This window comes from Octopus bimaculoides, chromosome 18, assembly GCF_046866305.1.
Source record: "Octopus bimaculoides isolate indiv1 chromosome 18, ASM4686630v1, whole genome shotgun sequence".
Lineage (NCBI taxonomy): Eukaryota > Metazoa > Mollusca > Cephalopoda > Octopoda > Octopodidae > Octopus > Octopus bimaculoides.
In genome coordinates this window covers 48,160,336-48,180,090 of record NC_142945.1, presented here as the reverse complement: position 1 = coordinate 48,180,090, position 19,755 = coordinate 48,160,336, and the positions used below count along the sequence as shown (strand labels likewise).

Below are 19,755 nucleotides of genomic sequence, written 5' to 3'. Positions count from 1 at the left end.
CAAGGTGGTGCTGCTATGCCCACTGATATCATATCCACAGAAGGGCCACTCAACTGAGTAGCACTCCAGCATGTGGTTTCTCCTTTCTAACTTCTCCATTGCTACAATAATGTCCTCCACTCCTCAGAGCCAGCTGGATTCTGTTTGTCTGTCTGTCTGGCTGTCTCCCCCCTCTCTCTCTATATATATGTGTATGTATGTATGTGTATATATGTGTATGTATGTATGTACATGTGCACACAAAAAAGTACAGACAAGTAGATAGATAGAGACAAACAGACAACTGGCAGACAGGAAGAACCAAAGGTGGAGAGAGAGAGAGAGAGAGAGGTCGGTGAGGTGGGGATGGAGACTGACAGAGATCAGTGAGAAACATGGAGAAAGAGACAGTAAGACAGATAGATATAGACTAAGAGACAAATAGATTGATAGATTGAAGCAGATAGACAGATAAATTAATAGGATATAGACAGACTAACTGACAGACTAGATATATAGGTCGATCAATCGATAGATAGCTAGGTAGATAGATAGATAGATAGATAGATAGATAGATAGATAGAGAGAGAGAGAGAGAGAGAGAGAGAGAAATAGACGGAAAGATAGAAAGATCCAGAGATGGGTAAACAAAGAGCTAAAAAAAGTGAATCAGTCATTTAAAGGGAAAACAGGAGAGGGGGGGAGAAGATGTAGGGGAGAGAGAGTAGTATTGTTAGTAAGTGAAGCTGACATTTTATCAGCAGTGGTGAGTCATCAGAATTGGTTCTGGCAGTACTTGGCAGCACACACTGCCGGATTTCCATCTCATACTGGCTTTGTTACACAACAAACCCAATGAACCAATCAAAAACGTCCTAGTGAGTCACGTGACTATTTACTATATCTGCTTGACGAAGTCCCTACTATTTTTTATGCTGGGATCGGAATCAGCTGTTTATACAATATAATTTCAGCGCTGCCCCTTTTCTGAAACTCCCTGTAGTTTTAAGCTAGGCTCCATATCAGCTGTTAAACAAATATAATTGTAGTTCTGTCCCTTTACTCGAACACCTTACTGTTTTTTATGCTAGGGCTGAAATCAATTGAGATGTAAATATAACTGCTATTCTGACCCCTTTCTTAAACTCCCTACAATTCTAAGCCAGGGTCAAAATCAGCTGTAATACATATATAACTATAGCTCTATCCCTTTTTTCCAACCTTTCCCTATTGTCAGAGGCCATTTAATCTGTATAAAATAGCGATTGTACGTTTCTCATCTTGTCAAACTCCCTACTGTCATTAAAATAGGGTCCACGTGAACCAGTTAGGGATATTCTATCTTGTCAGTTGACCTTATTTAATATAGCAGTCCCTTGTATCTGACCCTTATCAAACTCCTGCCTTTAAAACGATAGATGAACTTTCAGCAATAATAATGACAATGGCGACAACTTCATTGACCCTACGGCCAATACCAACATGACCATCACCACTAATACTGCTGTGATATCAACACTAACAACAGTTCTGCTACCTCGAAGACACTACCACCGACACAACCACAACTACCGCTGCCGTCACTACCACAACTACCGCTGCCGTCACTACCACAACTACCGCTGCCGTCACTACCACCAACACTGTCATTATCACCAACACTTCATCACCACCGCCAGCAGTACTTCCACGACCACCACAACCATAACAACATCGACAATGCTATCGACTTCAGGGTTACCATCACCACCACCACCACCACCATTTTCAATATCATCACCACCAACAATGCTGGCATCACCACCGCTACCTCTACCACCACTTGACATCACCACCACCACCAAAACCATCATCTCCACCAACAATGCCAGTATCACCACCACCATCACCACTGCTACCTCCACCACCACCACCACCACCACCAACAGTAGTACTTCCACGGCTACGACCACCACAACCATAACAACAACATCATCAACATCAGGGCTAACATCACCACCTCCACCACCACCGCCACCTCCATTACCACCACCAAAACCATCATCACCACCAACAATGCTGGCATCACCACCACCATCACCACTGCTACCTCCACCACCACCACCACCACCACCAACAGCAGTACTTCCACGGCTACGACCACCACAACCATGACAACAACATCATCAACATCAGGGCTAACATCACCACCACCATCACCACCGCCACCTCCATTACCACCACCAAAACCATCACCGCCATCAACAGCAACTGTCCTATCATGGAGACTTCAGCATCACCATCACCCCTCCCCCTCCAACTACAATACCAACATCAACAACATAAAGATCCGTCATTGATCAGAAATATCCTCAAGTGTTGTGTAAATGTCAGTTCTTATTTCAATAGAATTTATCAGAAAAGGTTGGGACTTCATGTGTATATATATATACATGTGTCTGTGTGTGTATGCATGTGTGTACATACATATGCACACATACACACACAAGTGTGTATATATTAAACTGTTATAGGAATGCTAAACAAGAAAGGATGGACACATCAGTATATATGTAGGTATGTATACACATGCACAGACATGTATGTATGTGTATACATGTGTGAGAGAGGTAGAGAATATATATATATATATATATATATATGTATGTATATATGTATGTATATATATATATATATATATATATATATATATATATATATATATATATATATATATATATATATATATATATATGTATGTATGTATATCTATATCTATCTATCTGATTCTCTCTCTCTCTCTCTCTATTCTTTTCTTTTACTTGTTTCAGTCATTTGACTGTGGCCATACTGGAGTACCGCCTTTACTTGAACATTTCTTTGTAAGCCTTCTCATTTGCCGAACCACTAAGTTACGGGGACGTAAATACACTAATAGTGATTGTCAAGCAATGACAGGGTGACAAACACAGACACACAAATACACATATACGATGGGCTTCTTTCAGTTTCCGTCTACCAAATCCACTCACAAGGCATTGGTCGGCCCAAGGCTATAGTAGAAGACACACTTGGCCAAGGTGTCATGCAGTGGAACTGAACCTGGAACCATGTGGTTGGCAAGCAAGCTTCTTACCACACAGCCATACCTGCACATATATATACCTATATACACACACGCACACACACACACACACACACACACACATATATATATATCATCATCGTTTAATGACCACTTTCCATGCTGGCTTGGGTTGGACAATTTGACTGAGGACTGGTGAAACCAGATGGCTACACCAAGCTCCAATCTGATCTGGCAGAGTTTCTACAGCTGGATGCCCTTCCTAACGCCAACCACTCCGAGAGTGTAGTGGGTGCTTTTACGTGCCACCAGCACGAGGGCCAGTCAGGTGGTACTGGCAACGGCCATGCTCAAAATGGTGTTTTTTACGTTCCACCTGGAGCTAGGCAACGACCTCACTCGAATAATCTTTTCAAGTGCCACCAGCACAAGTACCAGCAAGGTGACGCTGGTAACGATCACGCTCGAATGGTGCTTATATGCTGTATAGCATTATATATCCATCACGGCCGATCTTATCAATCGGTTTCGCACTAGGGGTACAACAGAGTGTTAGGTAACAATCCGATTACATAACCCTACGCTCACCAGAGCATCTGTCTGTGTATGTTTATATATATATATGTGTGTGTATATGTATGTGTATGCATATATGTGTGTATGTATATATATATTAACAAAAATATGTGTATATATATATATATATATATATATATATATATATATGTATATATATATATGTGTGTATATGTATATGTACAAAAATATGTGTGCACATGTATATAAATATATATATATAAATATATATATATATATATATATATATATATATAGCTTATTCTGCTTTGTACTTCTTCTCCACTTCCTCCTCAAGCAACTCTATTTTCTTTACTTTGTCATTGTTTTTGTTGTTGCTGCTGCTGCCACCTAGGTCTTCAAGTATTCTCTCCCCAGACTTGAAAAATTCTTTACACTGGTGCATTTGGTGCTGTTGCTACTACTACTACTACTACCACCACTACCACCACCACCACCACCACTACTACTTCTACCACCACCACCACCATCACCACTACTACTACTACTACTACTATAGCTGCTGCTGCTACTACTGCTGCCAACAATAATTACCAGTGGGGGTGCTTGACTGATAACATGTGTTATTAAAATACAAATTACATGCACACACGTACGCACACATACACACATATCTACACACACACATATACAAGTACCATCAAAGATAAACGTACAGATATACATACGCACATATATACATACACATACATAAGCACCATCACAGGCACAAAACACACTTATTTATATACACAGATACATACATACATACATACATACTTTCACACTCACACACACCTGAACACACATAAGCACATACACATATACAATAATACACACGTATATTTACACACATACAACCATTGACACAAACACATAAACACACATACTGACTCTTACATTCACACACACACGTAGGCACTGATAATCACACACACACACACATGCATATACTACACGTATAGTGGTGCATTCTTAAAGCATACATATACTTACGCATACACATACAAGCATTAATTGACACGCAAACACATATACACACACATACACGCACACAAACACTTATATTTACACATGCTTATAATACTACACGGATATACACATACATTTGTACACACTTAAACACATCTACTTGGATGAGCACTTACGAATACACGTACGCACGCACACACACACACACATACACACAAACAGACAAAAAACAAAACTCCTCGACTGAGGAGCCAAAAATCTTCTCATGCCCATCCCCACTCCCTAATCCCCTCCATTGTTGTTGTTGTTGTTGTTGTTATTGTTATTACTATTGTTGTTTAAAAATAATTCCGCTCACAAATTCTCACATTATTACATCTCAATCTGGCTTTCTAGACCGTGCATGTGTATGTGTGTGTATTTGTGTGTGTGTGTGTGTATTAGTGTGTGTATACATACGTTCATATATGTGTATATATATATATATATATATATATATATATATATATTCTTTTATTCTTTTAACTTGTTTCTGTCAACTGAGTGTGGCCATGCTGGGGCACTGCCAATTTAGTCGAAGAAATCGACCCCAGGACTTATCCTTTGCAAGCCTGGTGCTTATTCTATCTTTTTGCTGAACTGCTAAGTTACAGGGATGTAAACACACCAACACCAGTCGTTGGGTGATGGTGGCTTGACAAACACAGACACAAAGACACACATACATAAATACACACACACTCATATATGTATGTGTGTGTGTATATATATATATATATATATATATATATATATATAAAATACAGTGTACATTTAAACACATCAGAGATGTCCATAATAGGACATCTAACCTGCTAGAAGGAGCAGTCAAAACTCCACACCACAAATTAGGGATAATTTCGAAAGGGAATGAAAAATAAAAACATGTACCTTTATGGACATTTCTGATGTGTTTAAATATACACTGTATTTTAAATAAATAATATATAGTCTATTGACTAATTTTTTCTTCTTGCTAGACCACTGGGGGCAAATAGAATTTCTAAAATTATTTTTGCTACCCTCAGATTTATTATATATATATATATATATATATGTATATATATATATATGTATATATATATATATATCTTTCAGCCTCATCACCATCATCATTTAACATCCGTTTTCCATGCTGGTATGGGTTAGAGGGCTTAACTGGAACTGGTAAGCTGGAGAGCTGCACCAGGTTTCTGTCTGGTTTGGTTTGGTTTCTACAAAGAATGCATCTCGAATAACAGACAGAGTCAACATCCATTGACAAGGTTACGAAAAGCAATGTAAATTGGGAAGAAATGATAAAGATTATAACCAAGGGTACTCAGAGAGCGCAAACCTCTGCCAAGGCAACACCAACGATTAACCAGAGATGATTTTTTAAAATGAGAATGTCTGAAATAATCTCAACTGCTCTCAGAAATGAGAATACTGAAAATGAACCCGACTGCTCTCAAAAATTAAGTAAAAGAAACAGGAAAAATAATCCAGAATACAGAATCCTTGTCCGGTACTGGATTGATCTCAAAATCTAATCAGTTCATGCCAGTTATGAGGCCAAACATCCCTGGAAGTTTCATCCGAATCCATCCAGCAGTTCTTGAGATATCTTGTCCACGGACAAACAAACAAACAGACAAACATAACTGAAAACAATACCTCCGCCTTTGCTAAGGTTGAGGCAATAAGTGGAAACCGAACTGGTGAGTGTGTTGGATATATATATATATATATATATATGTGTGTGTGTGGGTGTGTGTGTGTGTAAATAATATGGGTGGCTTATTAGCAATTTAATAACCTAGAGCAAATTTAGAGATTACTATTTGTAAATTTCACAAGAGATATTCAGCAACAGTACTTTGGAGTAAAGATTGTCTGCCAACATAGCATGGCAGTCCTGGTTTAGGATGAATGTTGCTGTAATTTAACCCCAGTTGCCCGAAGTGCCACGTAGTGGATCTGAAACCAGAACCTTGGGGTTGGGAAGGAAGCGTCTTACCACACAGCCATGCCTTTGCCCATCTACCTTTATTATAATTGAATATTATTGAGAACTGTATTAAAAAAAGAACTGTTAAAATATTTTGTGTATTGTACAAGTATAACCGATTTATTCCATGTAAATTTTAACAACAAAATCTGGTATGGACCCTGGATGGGAATCAATGGTTAAATGATCTGCACTACTAACACACATTTACATGTGTGTGTATGTGTGCAAACGAACATGTTTGTGGATGTGTGTGATGTGAGTGTGTGTGTGTGTGTGTGCATGCATATGTGTGTGAGTGTAAGTGTCTGTGTGTATGTGTATGTATGTGCATGTGTGTGTGATGTGAGTGCATATGTGTGCATGTGTATGTGCACACATGTGTGATGCATGTGACTGTTTGTGTGAGTGTGTGAATGTGTGTGTGCATGTGTATGTGTGTGTGTAATATTTAGGATTGGAAATATGAAACAGGTTTTAATTTTTACTGCAGAAGTGGCACAAATGAAGATAATTAACTATACACACAAATATACATACATACATACATACACTCACACATACACACATATATACATGTATTTACTTTTATAAGTACATCTCCATGTGTTTGTCTACTCACACACACACACACACATAATGTATGTATTTATCAACCACACTTTCACACACTCACACACATATGCTTACATAGACATACACCTACACACACACACACATTAAAACTCACACAGTACTGGTAATTATGCCGAGTGACAAGACAGGGTTTGTTCTTTTTGTTGTTGTTGTTGGTGGTAGTTTTAGTACTTTTTTTTTTGTATCAATTGCTTGTGAAGTTAGTTTAGTTATCTTTGGTATACACAAGCAGTCGAGTTTAGTACTTGAGAGAGCGAGAATGGGAAGTGAGAGGAAGAGAGAGAGAGAGAGAAAGAGAGTTAGAAGGAGAGAGAAAGAGAGGAGGAGGAAAGATAGAGGGTGAAAGAGAAAGAGAGAGGCTAAGCTGGTATTTTTGCTGTGGGATTATATTGAGAAGGTAAGCAACTTTTCCTCTCTCTCTCTGTCTCTCTTTGCCCCTTGGGAAATATTCTTTCCCTTTCTGTAGAAATCCTCCATAATTTAAAATTTCTAAACAGGATCCTGCCCTCAGAAGCATTCCCATTCTGTTTCAAATATTTCTCCTATCTTCTCTCTACTCAATAACTAAGTCTTGGGTAATTTCTTACTCCTTCCTTGCCTGTTGGAGCCCCACCACCACCACCACCATTCTTTGACAAGTATTTCTCTTGTAGTTTTGATTTGTATAACTTTAACAACATTAACAACAACAACAACAACAACAACAGAATCCTCTAAAATATAAACCTTTATTTTCATGAACTCCTTATCCCAAAGTTGTTCTCGTAGCGCTTCCAGTTAGAAAATGTGACCCAAGAAGCTATTTTTGGTTGTATTTCTTACGATAGGAATCTCTCAGCTGTAAAACGATACTTCATTTTTGTGTGTAAACATGAGTGATCGCACAAAACTGTCTGAACTTCTGCATTTTTTTGTTTTCTTGGAAATCTCTGCCTGCCTGCATATCTGTCAGCTTGTCTGTCAGCCTGTCTGTTTGCCTTGCCTGCGTGTCTGTCTATTTGTCTGTTTGTCTGTCTGTTGCAATTTTACCATTCTTAGTTTGGATATAAATGTATCCTTAGATAAAATGTATTCGGGATTCTAATGGTTGTTGTTATTGTTGCTGCTGCTGTTGTTGTTGTTGTTGTTGTTGTTGTTGATGTTTAGCTTTCATTTCAACACTGACCGAGCAAACTATGACCAAAGACTTTCCAGCTTCGACCATCCAATCCTTCTTTCAGGAATTGTGTATCAACAGGGTGTCCACGAGGTCTGGGTACATGGAGTAAATAAAATAACATAAACAATTAAATATAAGAAATAATGATTTCTTAAAGGATGTGTTAATCCTCATGTGGGTACATGGAGTAAATAAAATGATAACATAAACAATTAAATATAAGAAATAATAAATTCTTAAAGTATGTGTTAATCCTCATGTACCCAGACTTTGTGGACAGCCTGTAGAACTATATTATCCAATGTGTCCCTTGTTGATAAGGTCAGAATATTCTTTGAGGGTCATTTGACTTCTCTCTCTAGCAGGTGGTGCTACCACATACATATATAGCTATTCCCACATTGGTAATCCTCTGATCTGAGGCAGTTATCTTCATGTGAGGAATTCTTGTGGTATCCTTCAATTAGGGTCACTGCCTGCTGCCGACAATACTTTTCCAGTTTCAATATGTGCCACTGTGCCACCTTGTAAATAATCTTTAGTTTTTACGAATCAGGGCATTTATTATTACTATTATTATTATTATTATTATTGTTATTATTATTATTATTATTATTATTATTATCATTTACTACTACTACTACTACTACTACTACTACTACTACTACTACTACTACTACTACTACTATTATTATTATTTAGGGTGGCGAGCTGGCAGAATCGTTAGCGCGCCGGGCGAAATGCTTAGCGGTATTTCATTTGCCACTCCGTTCTGAGTACAAATTCCGCTGAGGTCGACTTTGCCTTTCATCCTTTCGGGGGTCAATTAAATAAGTACCAGTTACGCACTGGAGTTAATTTTATCGACCTAATTCCTTTGTCTGTCCTTGTTTGTCCCCTCTGTGTTTAGCCCCTTGTGGGCAATAAAGAAATAATAATTATTATTATTTTTTACTTTTAATTTACATGTTTGTTACAGTCACTTGCTGAGACACCCAGTATTCTGGGGACGAGTGAAGGATAAGAGATTATTATTATCATCATCATCATTATTATTATTATTATTATTATTATTATTATTATTATTATTATCATTATTATCATTATTATCATCATTATCATTATTATTATTATCATTATCATTATTATTATTATTATTATCATTATTATTATTATTATCATCATCATCATCATCATCATCATCATCATCATCATCATCATCATTATTATTATTATTATCATTATTGTTATTATTGTTGTTGTTGTTGTTGTTGTCTGTTGCAGGGTGGCATGTCTGATGTGAGCAATGGCCGTATCTACTTCAGTGTACCTCCACCACCTCCACCGCAACCAACAGACCGGAACCTCCGTGTCCTGTCCCAACTCTGTATGCAGGCCGCTACGCCGATGACATCATCACGATCGGCAACAATGCCGGTGACGACTGTCACCTTCCCAGATGAGGACAGCCGCTCCCTTGGATATAAGGCTTACCAGACGCTAATCAACGGACGGTATGTTGTTGTTTTTGTCGTTGCAGCAGTTGTTTTTGTTTGTAGATTTGTTGTAGATTCTGTTATTGTTTTTGTAATTACTGTTATTGTTGTAGTTGTTCTGTTACTGTTACTCTTTTTACTCTTTTACTTGTTTCAGTCATTTGACTGCGGCCATGCTGGAGCACCGCCTTTTAGTTGAATCAAATCGACCCCAGGACTTATTCTTTTGTAAGCCTAGTACTTTTTCTATCGGTCTCTTTTGCCGAACCGCTAAGTTACGGGGACGTAAACACACCAGCATCGGTTGTCAAGCGATGTTGGGGGCACAAACACACACACACAAACATATATATATATACATATATATGACGGGCTTCCTTCAGTTTCCGTCTACCAAATACACTCACAAGGCTTTGGTCGGCCCGAGGCTATAGTAGAAGACACTTGCCCAAGGTGCCCCGCAGTGGGACTGAACCCAAGACCATGTGGTTGGTAAGCAAGCTACTTACCACACAGCCACTCCTGTTGTTGATGTTGTTGTTGTAGTTATTGTTTACTGCTGTTGCTGACGATGATGTTTTAAACAACAGCATCTTTCTGACACACTTGCAGTTGTGCCAAAAATCAAAAACTATTATTATTATTATTATTATTATCAAAGTATAAGACAGCTGTTTTTATTTATAAGCATAGGAGCAGCTGTGTGGTAAGTAGCTTGCTTACCAACCACATGGTTCTGGGTTCAGTCCCACTGCGTGGCACCTTGGGTAAGTGTCTTCTACTATAGCCTCGGGCTGACCAAAGCCTTGTGAGTGGATTTGGCAGAGAGAAACTGAAAGAAGCCCATCGTATATATGTATATATATATGTATGTGTTTGTGTGTCTGTGTTTGTCCCCCCCAACATCGCTTGACAACCGGTGGTGGTGTGTTTACGTCCCCGTAACTTAGCGGTTCGGCAAAAAGAGGCCGATAGAATAAGTACTAGGCTTCCAAAGAATAAGTCCTGGGGTCAATTTGCTCGACTAAAGGTGGTGCTCCAGCATGGCCACAGTCAAAAGACTGAAACAAGTAAAAGAGTAAATTTTTTAAACATTTTTCATTTTCTTCTCTTTATTTTTTTTTGCTTTAGTAGTTGTAATGGTTCAGATTCATCTCAGCCCCGACCCGTGTGCCTCTCCTTTGGACATTCAGTTGAAGGGGTGTTACAAAAGGGACCCCAGTAAGTATTTTCTAGAGAATGGCTTTTATTCTTTACTCATTAATCTTTAGGTTTCATGTCTTGTAATGCCCAGTACACACAACTAACTAACCAGGTAATTATTCATGTGGTCAGTCTCAGTCAGTCTTGTGTCCAGTTTGTGGTCAGTCATATGACCCATGTTGATCTACTGGTCAGTAACAAATTGTTTGGTTTGTGGTCAGTAACATAATCACTGTCCTATGTCTGGTTTGTGGTCAGTCACATAACCCATGTTAATTCTAATGGTCAGTGATGAATTACCTGGCTATCAAGTGGTCAATGACATAATCTTTGCCCACTGTCCAGTTCTCAGTCCATTACACTGTTACTAGGAAAAGAGGATGGGCTTTTTCAAGGTCTGTGATGCAACTTTCTAATGCAACCATCCACCTTTCTGTCTACCTGTCTGTTTCTCATGTAAGCATTTCCACACACACACACCTAGATACATATCCACCCATCGGTAGCAATGCATTGATATATCAACAACATATCAAAAAACTCAACATTTCTTGGACCGTCCAATGAACAAAAGAGAATATTTTCAGGTGTGGCTTTGCGGCCCTCTACATGGGTGCACGTCTTTGGAAGATGGACAGTTTTTCACTTGATCGACTGGTCAACATTGGTCAGCAGAAGGGATACACCATACAAGGAGAACTGTTTTCAGGTCAGTATATCTATCTATTTATCTATCTATCCATCTATCTATCTATCTATCTATCTATCTATCTATCTATCTATCTATCAATTTATCTATGCCAAAACTGACCTCACCTGTGCTTGTGCCACTTAAAAAGCACTCAGTCCACTGTGCTGGGTGGCTGATGTTAGAAAGGGCATCCAGCTATAAAAATCCCTGTCAAAACAAACATAGAAGTCTTGTGCAGGCTTCTGCCTGGCAGGCTCCTCTCAAGCCATCCAACCCATGCCAGCATGGAAGTTGGATGTTAAACAATGATGATGATAATGTATATGTATATATAGGTGTAGGCCTGGCTGTGTGGTAAGAAGCTTGCTTCCCAACCACATGATTCTGGGTTCAGTCCCCCTGTATGGCACCTTGGACAAATGTCTTCTTCTATAGCCTCATGCTGACCAAAGCCTTGTGAGTGGATTTGGCAGACAGAAACTAAAAGAAGCCTGTTGTGTATATACATACAGTAATCCCTTGGCTAATGTGGGCATTATGTTCCAAAACCTCACTGTGATAGGTGAAAATCCATGAAGTAGGAACAGTACTGTTTATATTTTATTATTATTTTTATAATTTGTATATATTTATTTTATTATACATGCAAAACAACACAACAGAGGAATCGACGTAAGCTTAAATAATAAACCATGATAGGTGAACCAGATAGGTGAACCAGAGAGGTGAACCAAATAGGTGAACCGTGATATGGCAAGGGTTGGAGATATGCTTCGCTTGAGAAGACCCAGCAAGTCAAGTGAGACCGTAGTTGTGGCTTATGCCAGTGTCGTATAGCCGGCCCATTTAAGAGTACATGGCAATCATTGGGTAATATGTTGTGCTTGAGAAGACCTGTTGAGTCAAGTGAAACCATTGTCATGGCTGATGCCAGTGCCACCTGACTGGCTCCTGTGCTGGTCGCACATAACAAGCACCATTGGAACATGGTCGATACCAGCGTCACTTGACTGGCTCCTGTGCCAGTGTCATGTAAAAAGCACCCACTACACTCTTGGAGTCGTTAGTGTAAGGAAGGGCATCTAGCTGTAGAAACCTTGTCAGATCAGATTGGAGCCTGGTGCAGCCATCTGGTTCGCCGGTCCTTAGTCAAACCGTCCAACCCATGCCAGCATGGAAAGCAGACGTTAAACAATGATAATGATAATGATGATGATGATGATGATATATTTATATAATTTAATAAACACAAGATTTAGATATCAGCTGCTTTAAGTTTCATGCTTTGGTAGCAGTAGTACTGTAATCAGACAAGCTTGTATAGTGTGCCATGGCCTATTCTACCCTGCAATTATTCAGCCACAAAATTAACATTGCTGTTGTCTGAAAAAAAAAGTTAGAAACAATGAGAAAAGAAAAAAGGAAAAACAAAATCACATACAAGAGACCAGGCCATGTTTATTTCAAGGTTGAAAAAGTACAGGATAGTACATGGCATGCTAACAACCTTGTATGATTACTGTTGTTCTATCCAAGCATGAATCTTATAGCAGCTTATGTTTAAATCTTGTGTTTATTCAATGATATTTATTTTTCACTGTCTGGAGTACATTTGGGGGGGAGGTGATCTTGCCAGCTCTTGTGAAATCATCCAAACCAGATATTAACTAAAGATGATGATGATGATAGTTATATATATATATATATATATATATATATATATACTGATAGAAGCCCGTCGTATGTATGTATATATATATGTATGTGTGTATGTGTTTGTGTGTCTGTCTTTGTCCCCCCAACATCGCTTGACAACCGATGCTGGTGTGTTTATGTCCCCGTAACTTAGCGGTTTGGCAAAAGAGACCGATAGAATAAGTACTAGGCTTCTAAAAGAATAAGTCCTGGGGTCGATTTGCTCGACTAAAGGTGGTGCTCCAGCATGGCCACAGTCAAAAGACTGAAACAAGTAAAAGAGTATATATATATATATATATATATATATATATATATATATATATATATATATATATATATAGATAGATAGATGCAGGAGTGGCTGTGTGGTAAGTAGCTTGCTTACCAACCACATGGTTTCGGGTTCAGTCCCATTGCATGTCATCTTGGGCAAATGCCTCCTACTATAGCCTCGGAGTGACCAAAGCCTTGTGAGTGGATTTGGTAGACGGTAACTGAAAGAAGCCCATCGTATAAATGTATATATATATATATATATATATATGTGTGTGTGTGTGTGTGTGTGTGTGTGTGTGTGCATATGTTTGTGTGTCTGTGTTTGTCCACCCAACATCGCTTAACAACCGATGCTGGTGTGTTTATGTCCCCATAAAAGACAACCAATAGAATAAGTCCCGGGATCGATTTGCTCAACTAAAGGTGGTGCTCCAGCATGGCCACAGTCAAATGACAGAAACAAGTAAAAGAGTAATATGTGATATTATCTAATATTTCTTTGTTTCTTTCCTTTTTGTTTTCCTTCAAACAGCTTACTTTATGGAAGACCTCGCTCGAGAGTTCTGCTACTCCCAAGTGGTTGACACCGCTAAACTTTGTCTCAACGTCATCTGGGAATGTCTCCTGCAGGGATATCTCATACTCGTGCCGTATCCTTTACCTCATACTATTGTTGTTGTCGTTGTTGTTGTTGTTGTTTAACCACAGGCCAGCTTTGATGCTGCTGTGACCATTCCCCATTCTATTTTCAGACATAAGTATCTAAGACTACACTATCCAGTGTGTCCTTCCTATTAAAAAGGCAGGAAGAAATGAATGAACAGAGATTTGGCTTCTGTTTGTAGCCAGGCTGAATGACCACAAAGAAGTTACTTCAAAACACTGCTACTACTACGACTACTACTACTACTGTTACTACTACTACTGCTGCTGGCACCACTGCCGCCGCCGCCGCTGCTACTACTACTACTACTACTGTATTTATTTGTGTCTGCACATTTATTCCTTAACTAATGCGATCAGTTATGATTCTGACAAAAACTACCAACCGTGTCTGAAGAGGGGACATAAGGCCCACTGGTCACTTCTCACAGGTAAGTTCTCTCTCTCTCTCTCTTTCTCTCCCTCTCTCTCCCTCCCCCTCTCTCTCTCCCTCCCCCTCTCTCTCTCCCTCCCCCTCTCTCTCTGTCTTTGCTTTTATCTTTGCCTTTGTATCTTCTATTGATGGTGGTGCCAGTACCAGCCCAAGGTATTGACAACTTGGGCAATCACCTGGGGTACCATGTACCAAGGAGAAGGAAATTTCCATGACTGTCAGCTGGCTTGGGGTGCCAGCAACCCTAGGGCTGGCCCTGAATGATGCTGCCATAGCAGTCATCATCATCATCTTCATTGATTATCACCAACATTACCCACCAATATCAGCTGATTGCAATTAGTACCAGACTGATAGAATATTTGGGCTGGATATGGCTCCCTTAAATGCTAAAGAGCAGTTTCAAACCACAGTTAACCAATCACTGTAATTGGCCGTTAGTTATAGGGCCCAGGTGAAGGTTGTTGTCTCAGACCACAAGTCAGACCACAAGTTGGTTCATCAGAAATAGGCCTTTCTTACTCTCCAAGACAATTCCCACCAAAAATTTTGATATTTGTTTTTTATTCAATTTCTAATTTTTTTTTTTCTAAATATTTTTCTAGGTTGTTTCATAGTTTTGAAACATTCCTGCAAACCGTTTCTGCAGAATTGTTTTGAGCAAGATTTAGATGAACCGTCGTTGTTTCACACAGACATCGACGAAGATCATATCGACCCAGAAGTACGGAAGAATCTAGTCAATAACATTGAAGAAATATTTGTCTACACAATGCAGGGTAAGAGTCGAAGGCCTGGAATATGGTCCCTTAGGGATCTTTTAGCCAGCAACCAGAACCTTTTACAAGTAAGTCCAGTACGAAATAATGAAACATATGTGATACCGCCCAATGGCATTGAGAATGAACTCTGTGGTAAAATCGTACTTTTGAGGCCAAAATAAGCCTGATATCAAAATTTGGCAATATTTGCCAGGTTCCCACCCCAGTTCGATCGTCCCCGCTCATGCACATATAAGGCCGGTTACTTATCTTCGTCCTTCCACCCTCACCTTCCTCCCACTTCTGTCTCTGTTTGACCCACCAATTTTGTGTTTTTTAAACATTTCTTGCCACCTCTTCCCTTATATCTAACTGCCATACATTTCTCACCTATTCTAGTCTTCCTAACTATAATACACACACATGCACAAACACACATACACACACACACACACATACATGCATACATATATATACACACACACACACACACACACATACATATATACATATATATATATATATATATATATATATATATATATATATGCATATAAATATATGTATGTATGTTCACATATTGCTAATGCCATAAGAGTTGTTAAACATGTGAGAGAACACGGAATAACTGTTTTGAAACTGGAGCTCGAAGCACACAAAGCTATAAACAATAACATGTAAATATTGGAGTGAAACACTCTCATGGATAGAAAACGCTGTGTGTGTGTGCGTTTATATATATGTGTGCATATATATGTATATATATATATATATATATATATATATATATATATATATATATATATATATATACATACACACACACATATGCACAGACATGTAGTGACCACCCCTCCTGATAACATACACCAATACTCACATCAGTTGCTTTGTCAGCTGTTTAAAACCAATGGGTTACAGTTACAAATCTGGAAGTTGTCACAAAGACAAATTCTTTCAATTCTAAAATATTTGATAAGTTATAAAATTGCCCCATGAATATGTTAAACCGCAGAAGGCATGAAGGCCACAACACAACAATTACTGCATAACAAATACTAAACAATACCTAAATGTTAAATGTACCCCATTTTTTTATCTAAATTTTCTTTAGTGTTTTTTTTTATTTAAATATTTTTAAAACAATCATCGCAAAAGTTTATTAATTTATCAAAATAAGTCACATACGTTTATTCATCAACCAACATAAGTCACAAAGATTTATTTGATTTACGAAAATATCTCACAAAGATCAAGAACTGCATTTTTACAGTTATTTTTTATTTTTGACTTCATTACTTTTACGTAATTTTACATATATTATTTTTAGTATTGCAAACACTATTATTGGTTGATTGTTTCCGCTTCGCTACCTTCTCCGGGGCGTGACAAGAGATTACATGTGTTATTCAAGAGGAATAAATATCACCAGTTATTTTTATTCAATGCCCCAATTTATAGATAATTGCCTCACCAACAAACACTACACACACATACACACACCCACACACACACTCACAGGCATGTTATACTTCGTTTCCATACCTCAGGTTTCTCACGTTTATATTGTCTTTCGCATGTATTTGGATATTAACAGTAAGCTCTGGTTTCATTTCTTGGAATATTGTACACTCTGTCCCTCTACATTTGTCAATATTTGAGTCAAGAATCCACCTGCTCTCACCTGATAGTTATTTCCTTAATACTTTATATATATATATATATATATATATATATATATATATATATATATATATATATATATATATATATATACATATATATATATATATACATATATATATATATATATATATATATATATATATATATATGTATATATATATATATATATATATATATATACATATATATATATATATATATATATACATATATATATATATATATATATATATACATATATATATATATATATATATATATATATATACATATATATATATATATATATATATATACATATATATATATATATATATATATATATATATATATATATATATATATATATATATATATATATATATATATATATATATAAATATATATATATATATACATATATATATATATATATATACATATATATATATATATATACATATATATATATATATATATATATATATAAATATATATATATATATACATATATATATATATATATATACATATATATATATATATATATACATATATATATATATATACATATATATATATATATACATATATATATATATACATATATATATATATACATATATATATATATATATATATATATATATATATATATACATATATATATATATATATATATATATATATATATATATATATATATATATATATAGCCGCAGGAGTGGCTGTGTGGTAAGTAGCTTGCTTACCAACCACATGGTTCCGGGTTCAGTCCCACTGCGTGGCATCTTAGGCAAGTGTTTTCTACTATAGCCTCGGGCCGACCAAAGCCTTGTGAGTGGATTTGGTAGACAGAAACTGAAAGAAGCCCGTCGTATACATGTATATATATATATATGTGTGTGTGTCTGTCTTTGTCCCCCTAGCATTGCTTGACAACCGATGCTGGTGTGTTTATGTCCCCGTCACTTAGCCGTTCGGCAAAAGAGACCGATAAAGTAAGTACTAGGCTTACAAAGAATAAGTCCCGGGGTCGATTTGCTCGACTAAAGGCGGTGCTCCAGCATGGCCGCAGTCAAATGACTGAAACAAGTAAAAGAGTAAATGAGTATATATATATATATATATATATATATATATATATATGCTCCATAACAATTTGACTCAGCTTCATATGGCTTAAAGTTTCACGGGCATGTAGGACAGACCCATCTCATCAGATATCAGGAACAGAGTAAGGGATTTGATATGGGTTTCAGCAAAGATTCCGTCTACCAAATTTTACTGACCAGGTATTAGTCAGTGCATGGTTAGGCTAAAAGGCATTTAGACTGCTGCAGAGCAGGATTGATCTTAGATCTATGTGCTGACAAAGTGAACCTCTTACCTACACAGCCATGCATGCACACCTCTCATGATTACTCTGTAAACATACTAAAGGACTGTATACCAACCCAATGGCCTTGTCCCCTGCGTAAAACTCCTTATTTTAGTCTCAAACAACATCACAAATGACAAACCAATCAAAATCAAGAATCATTATTTTATTGTATATTTGGGTATATTTATATATATATATATTTTTTAATTTCACAACCGAAAATTTTTGTTATATTTTACATGTGTTGTGATTTTATGGGTGTTTATTTCTTTTTTTTGAGAATTATATTTTACAAATCATTTTATAAATATTTTCTTCTTAGCATATATATATATATGTTTTTATATATATATATATATATATATATATATATATATATATATATAAATATATTTATATAAATATATGGTACATACATTATGTATGTATGTATGTATCTATCTATCTATCTATATATATATTTATATAAATTTAAATAATAAGGGTAAAAATTGATATTAATTAGATTGATATCAATTTAAACCAGTGGTCCAGCATATTGAAAAAATCTGAAGATTCAGAAAATTATATTACATACAAATAAGAGGAATGACCACTAGGTGGATTCCTAATATGCTAAAAGTAGATCCCATATGGTATGACCACTAAGAGCAATTGCTCTCAAGAAAATTCGGCAGACACCAGAATGTAAAGTGAGCAAGACAAATGAAAAGGTACAAAATATAATGATACATATGTGTATATATATATATATATATATATATATATATATATCAGGCACGTGCCATCTGTAATTACTCAGGGTAGGCAGCTGGTGACCTTTATATAGTAAAATACACAAAATATAAGTGAAATACCAGAATGCAAAACTGAGTTGAAGGCAGATTTACTTCTGCCTTTATAACACGTAAAGAAAATGGTGTTGTAGGAGGGTACGCAGCATGTGTACTACAGCAGTACTATGCGTAGGTTAAATACTGAGATTGAAAAGCAGGAGCGAATTATGCCTACCTAATCTACAAAAAAATAAAATACTTTGCATTTTATGCATAGTAATCAGAGTGACTTTC

General features: G+C 36.8%; 1 protein-coding gene across 4 annotated transcripts in view; it reads left to right on the top strand.

Annotated features, from left to right (window-relative positions):
• The window catches only part of LOC106880090 (actin maturation protease), a 27,704-nt gene extending 10,370 nt beyond the window's left edge, over positions 1–17,334 (top strand). For 2 of the 4 annotated variants that reach the window (XM_014929904.3, XM_014929905.3), the window contains exons 3-8: positions 9,700–9,929; positions 11,043–11,132; positions 11,702–11,823; positions 14,312–14,429; positions 14,803–14,873; positions 15,481–17,334. In XM_014929904.3, the coding sequence (XP_014785390.1) occupies positions 9,706–9,929; positions 11,043–11,132; positions 11,702–11,823; positions 14,312–14,429; positions 14,803–14,873; positions 15,481–15,818 (963 nt within the window). In that variant the 5' untranslated portion in view covers positions 9,700–9,705 and the 3' untranslated portion in view covers positions 15,819–17,334. Of the gene's footprint in view, positions 1–7,446; positions 7,654–9,699; positions 9,930–11,042; positions 11,133–11,701; positions 11,824–14,311; positions 14,430–14,802; positions 14,874–15,480 lie in introns of those variants that run through there. The other 2 variants (XM_014929906.3, XM_052974413.2) reach the window with 2 other exon arrangements.
• The last annotated feature ends 2,421 nt before the right edge of the window (positions 17,335–19,755 follow it).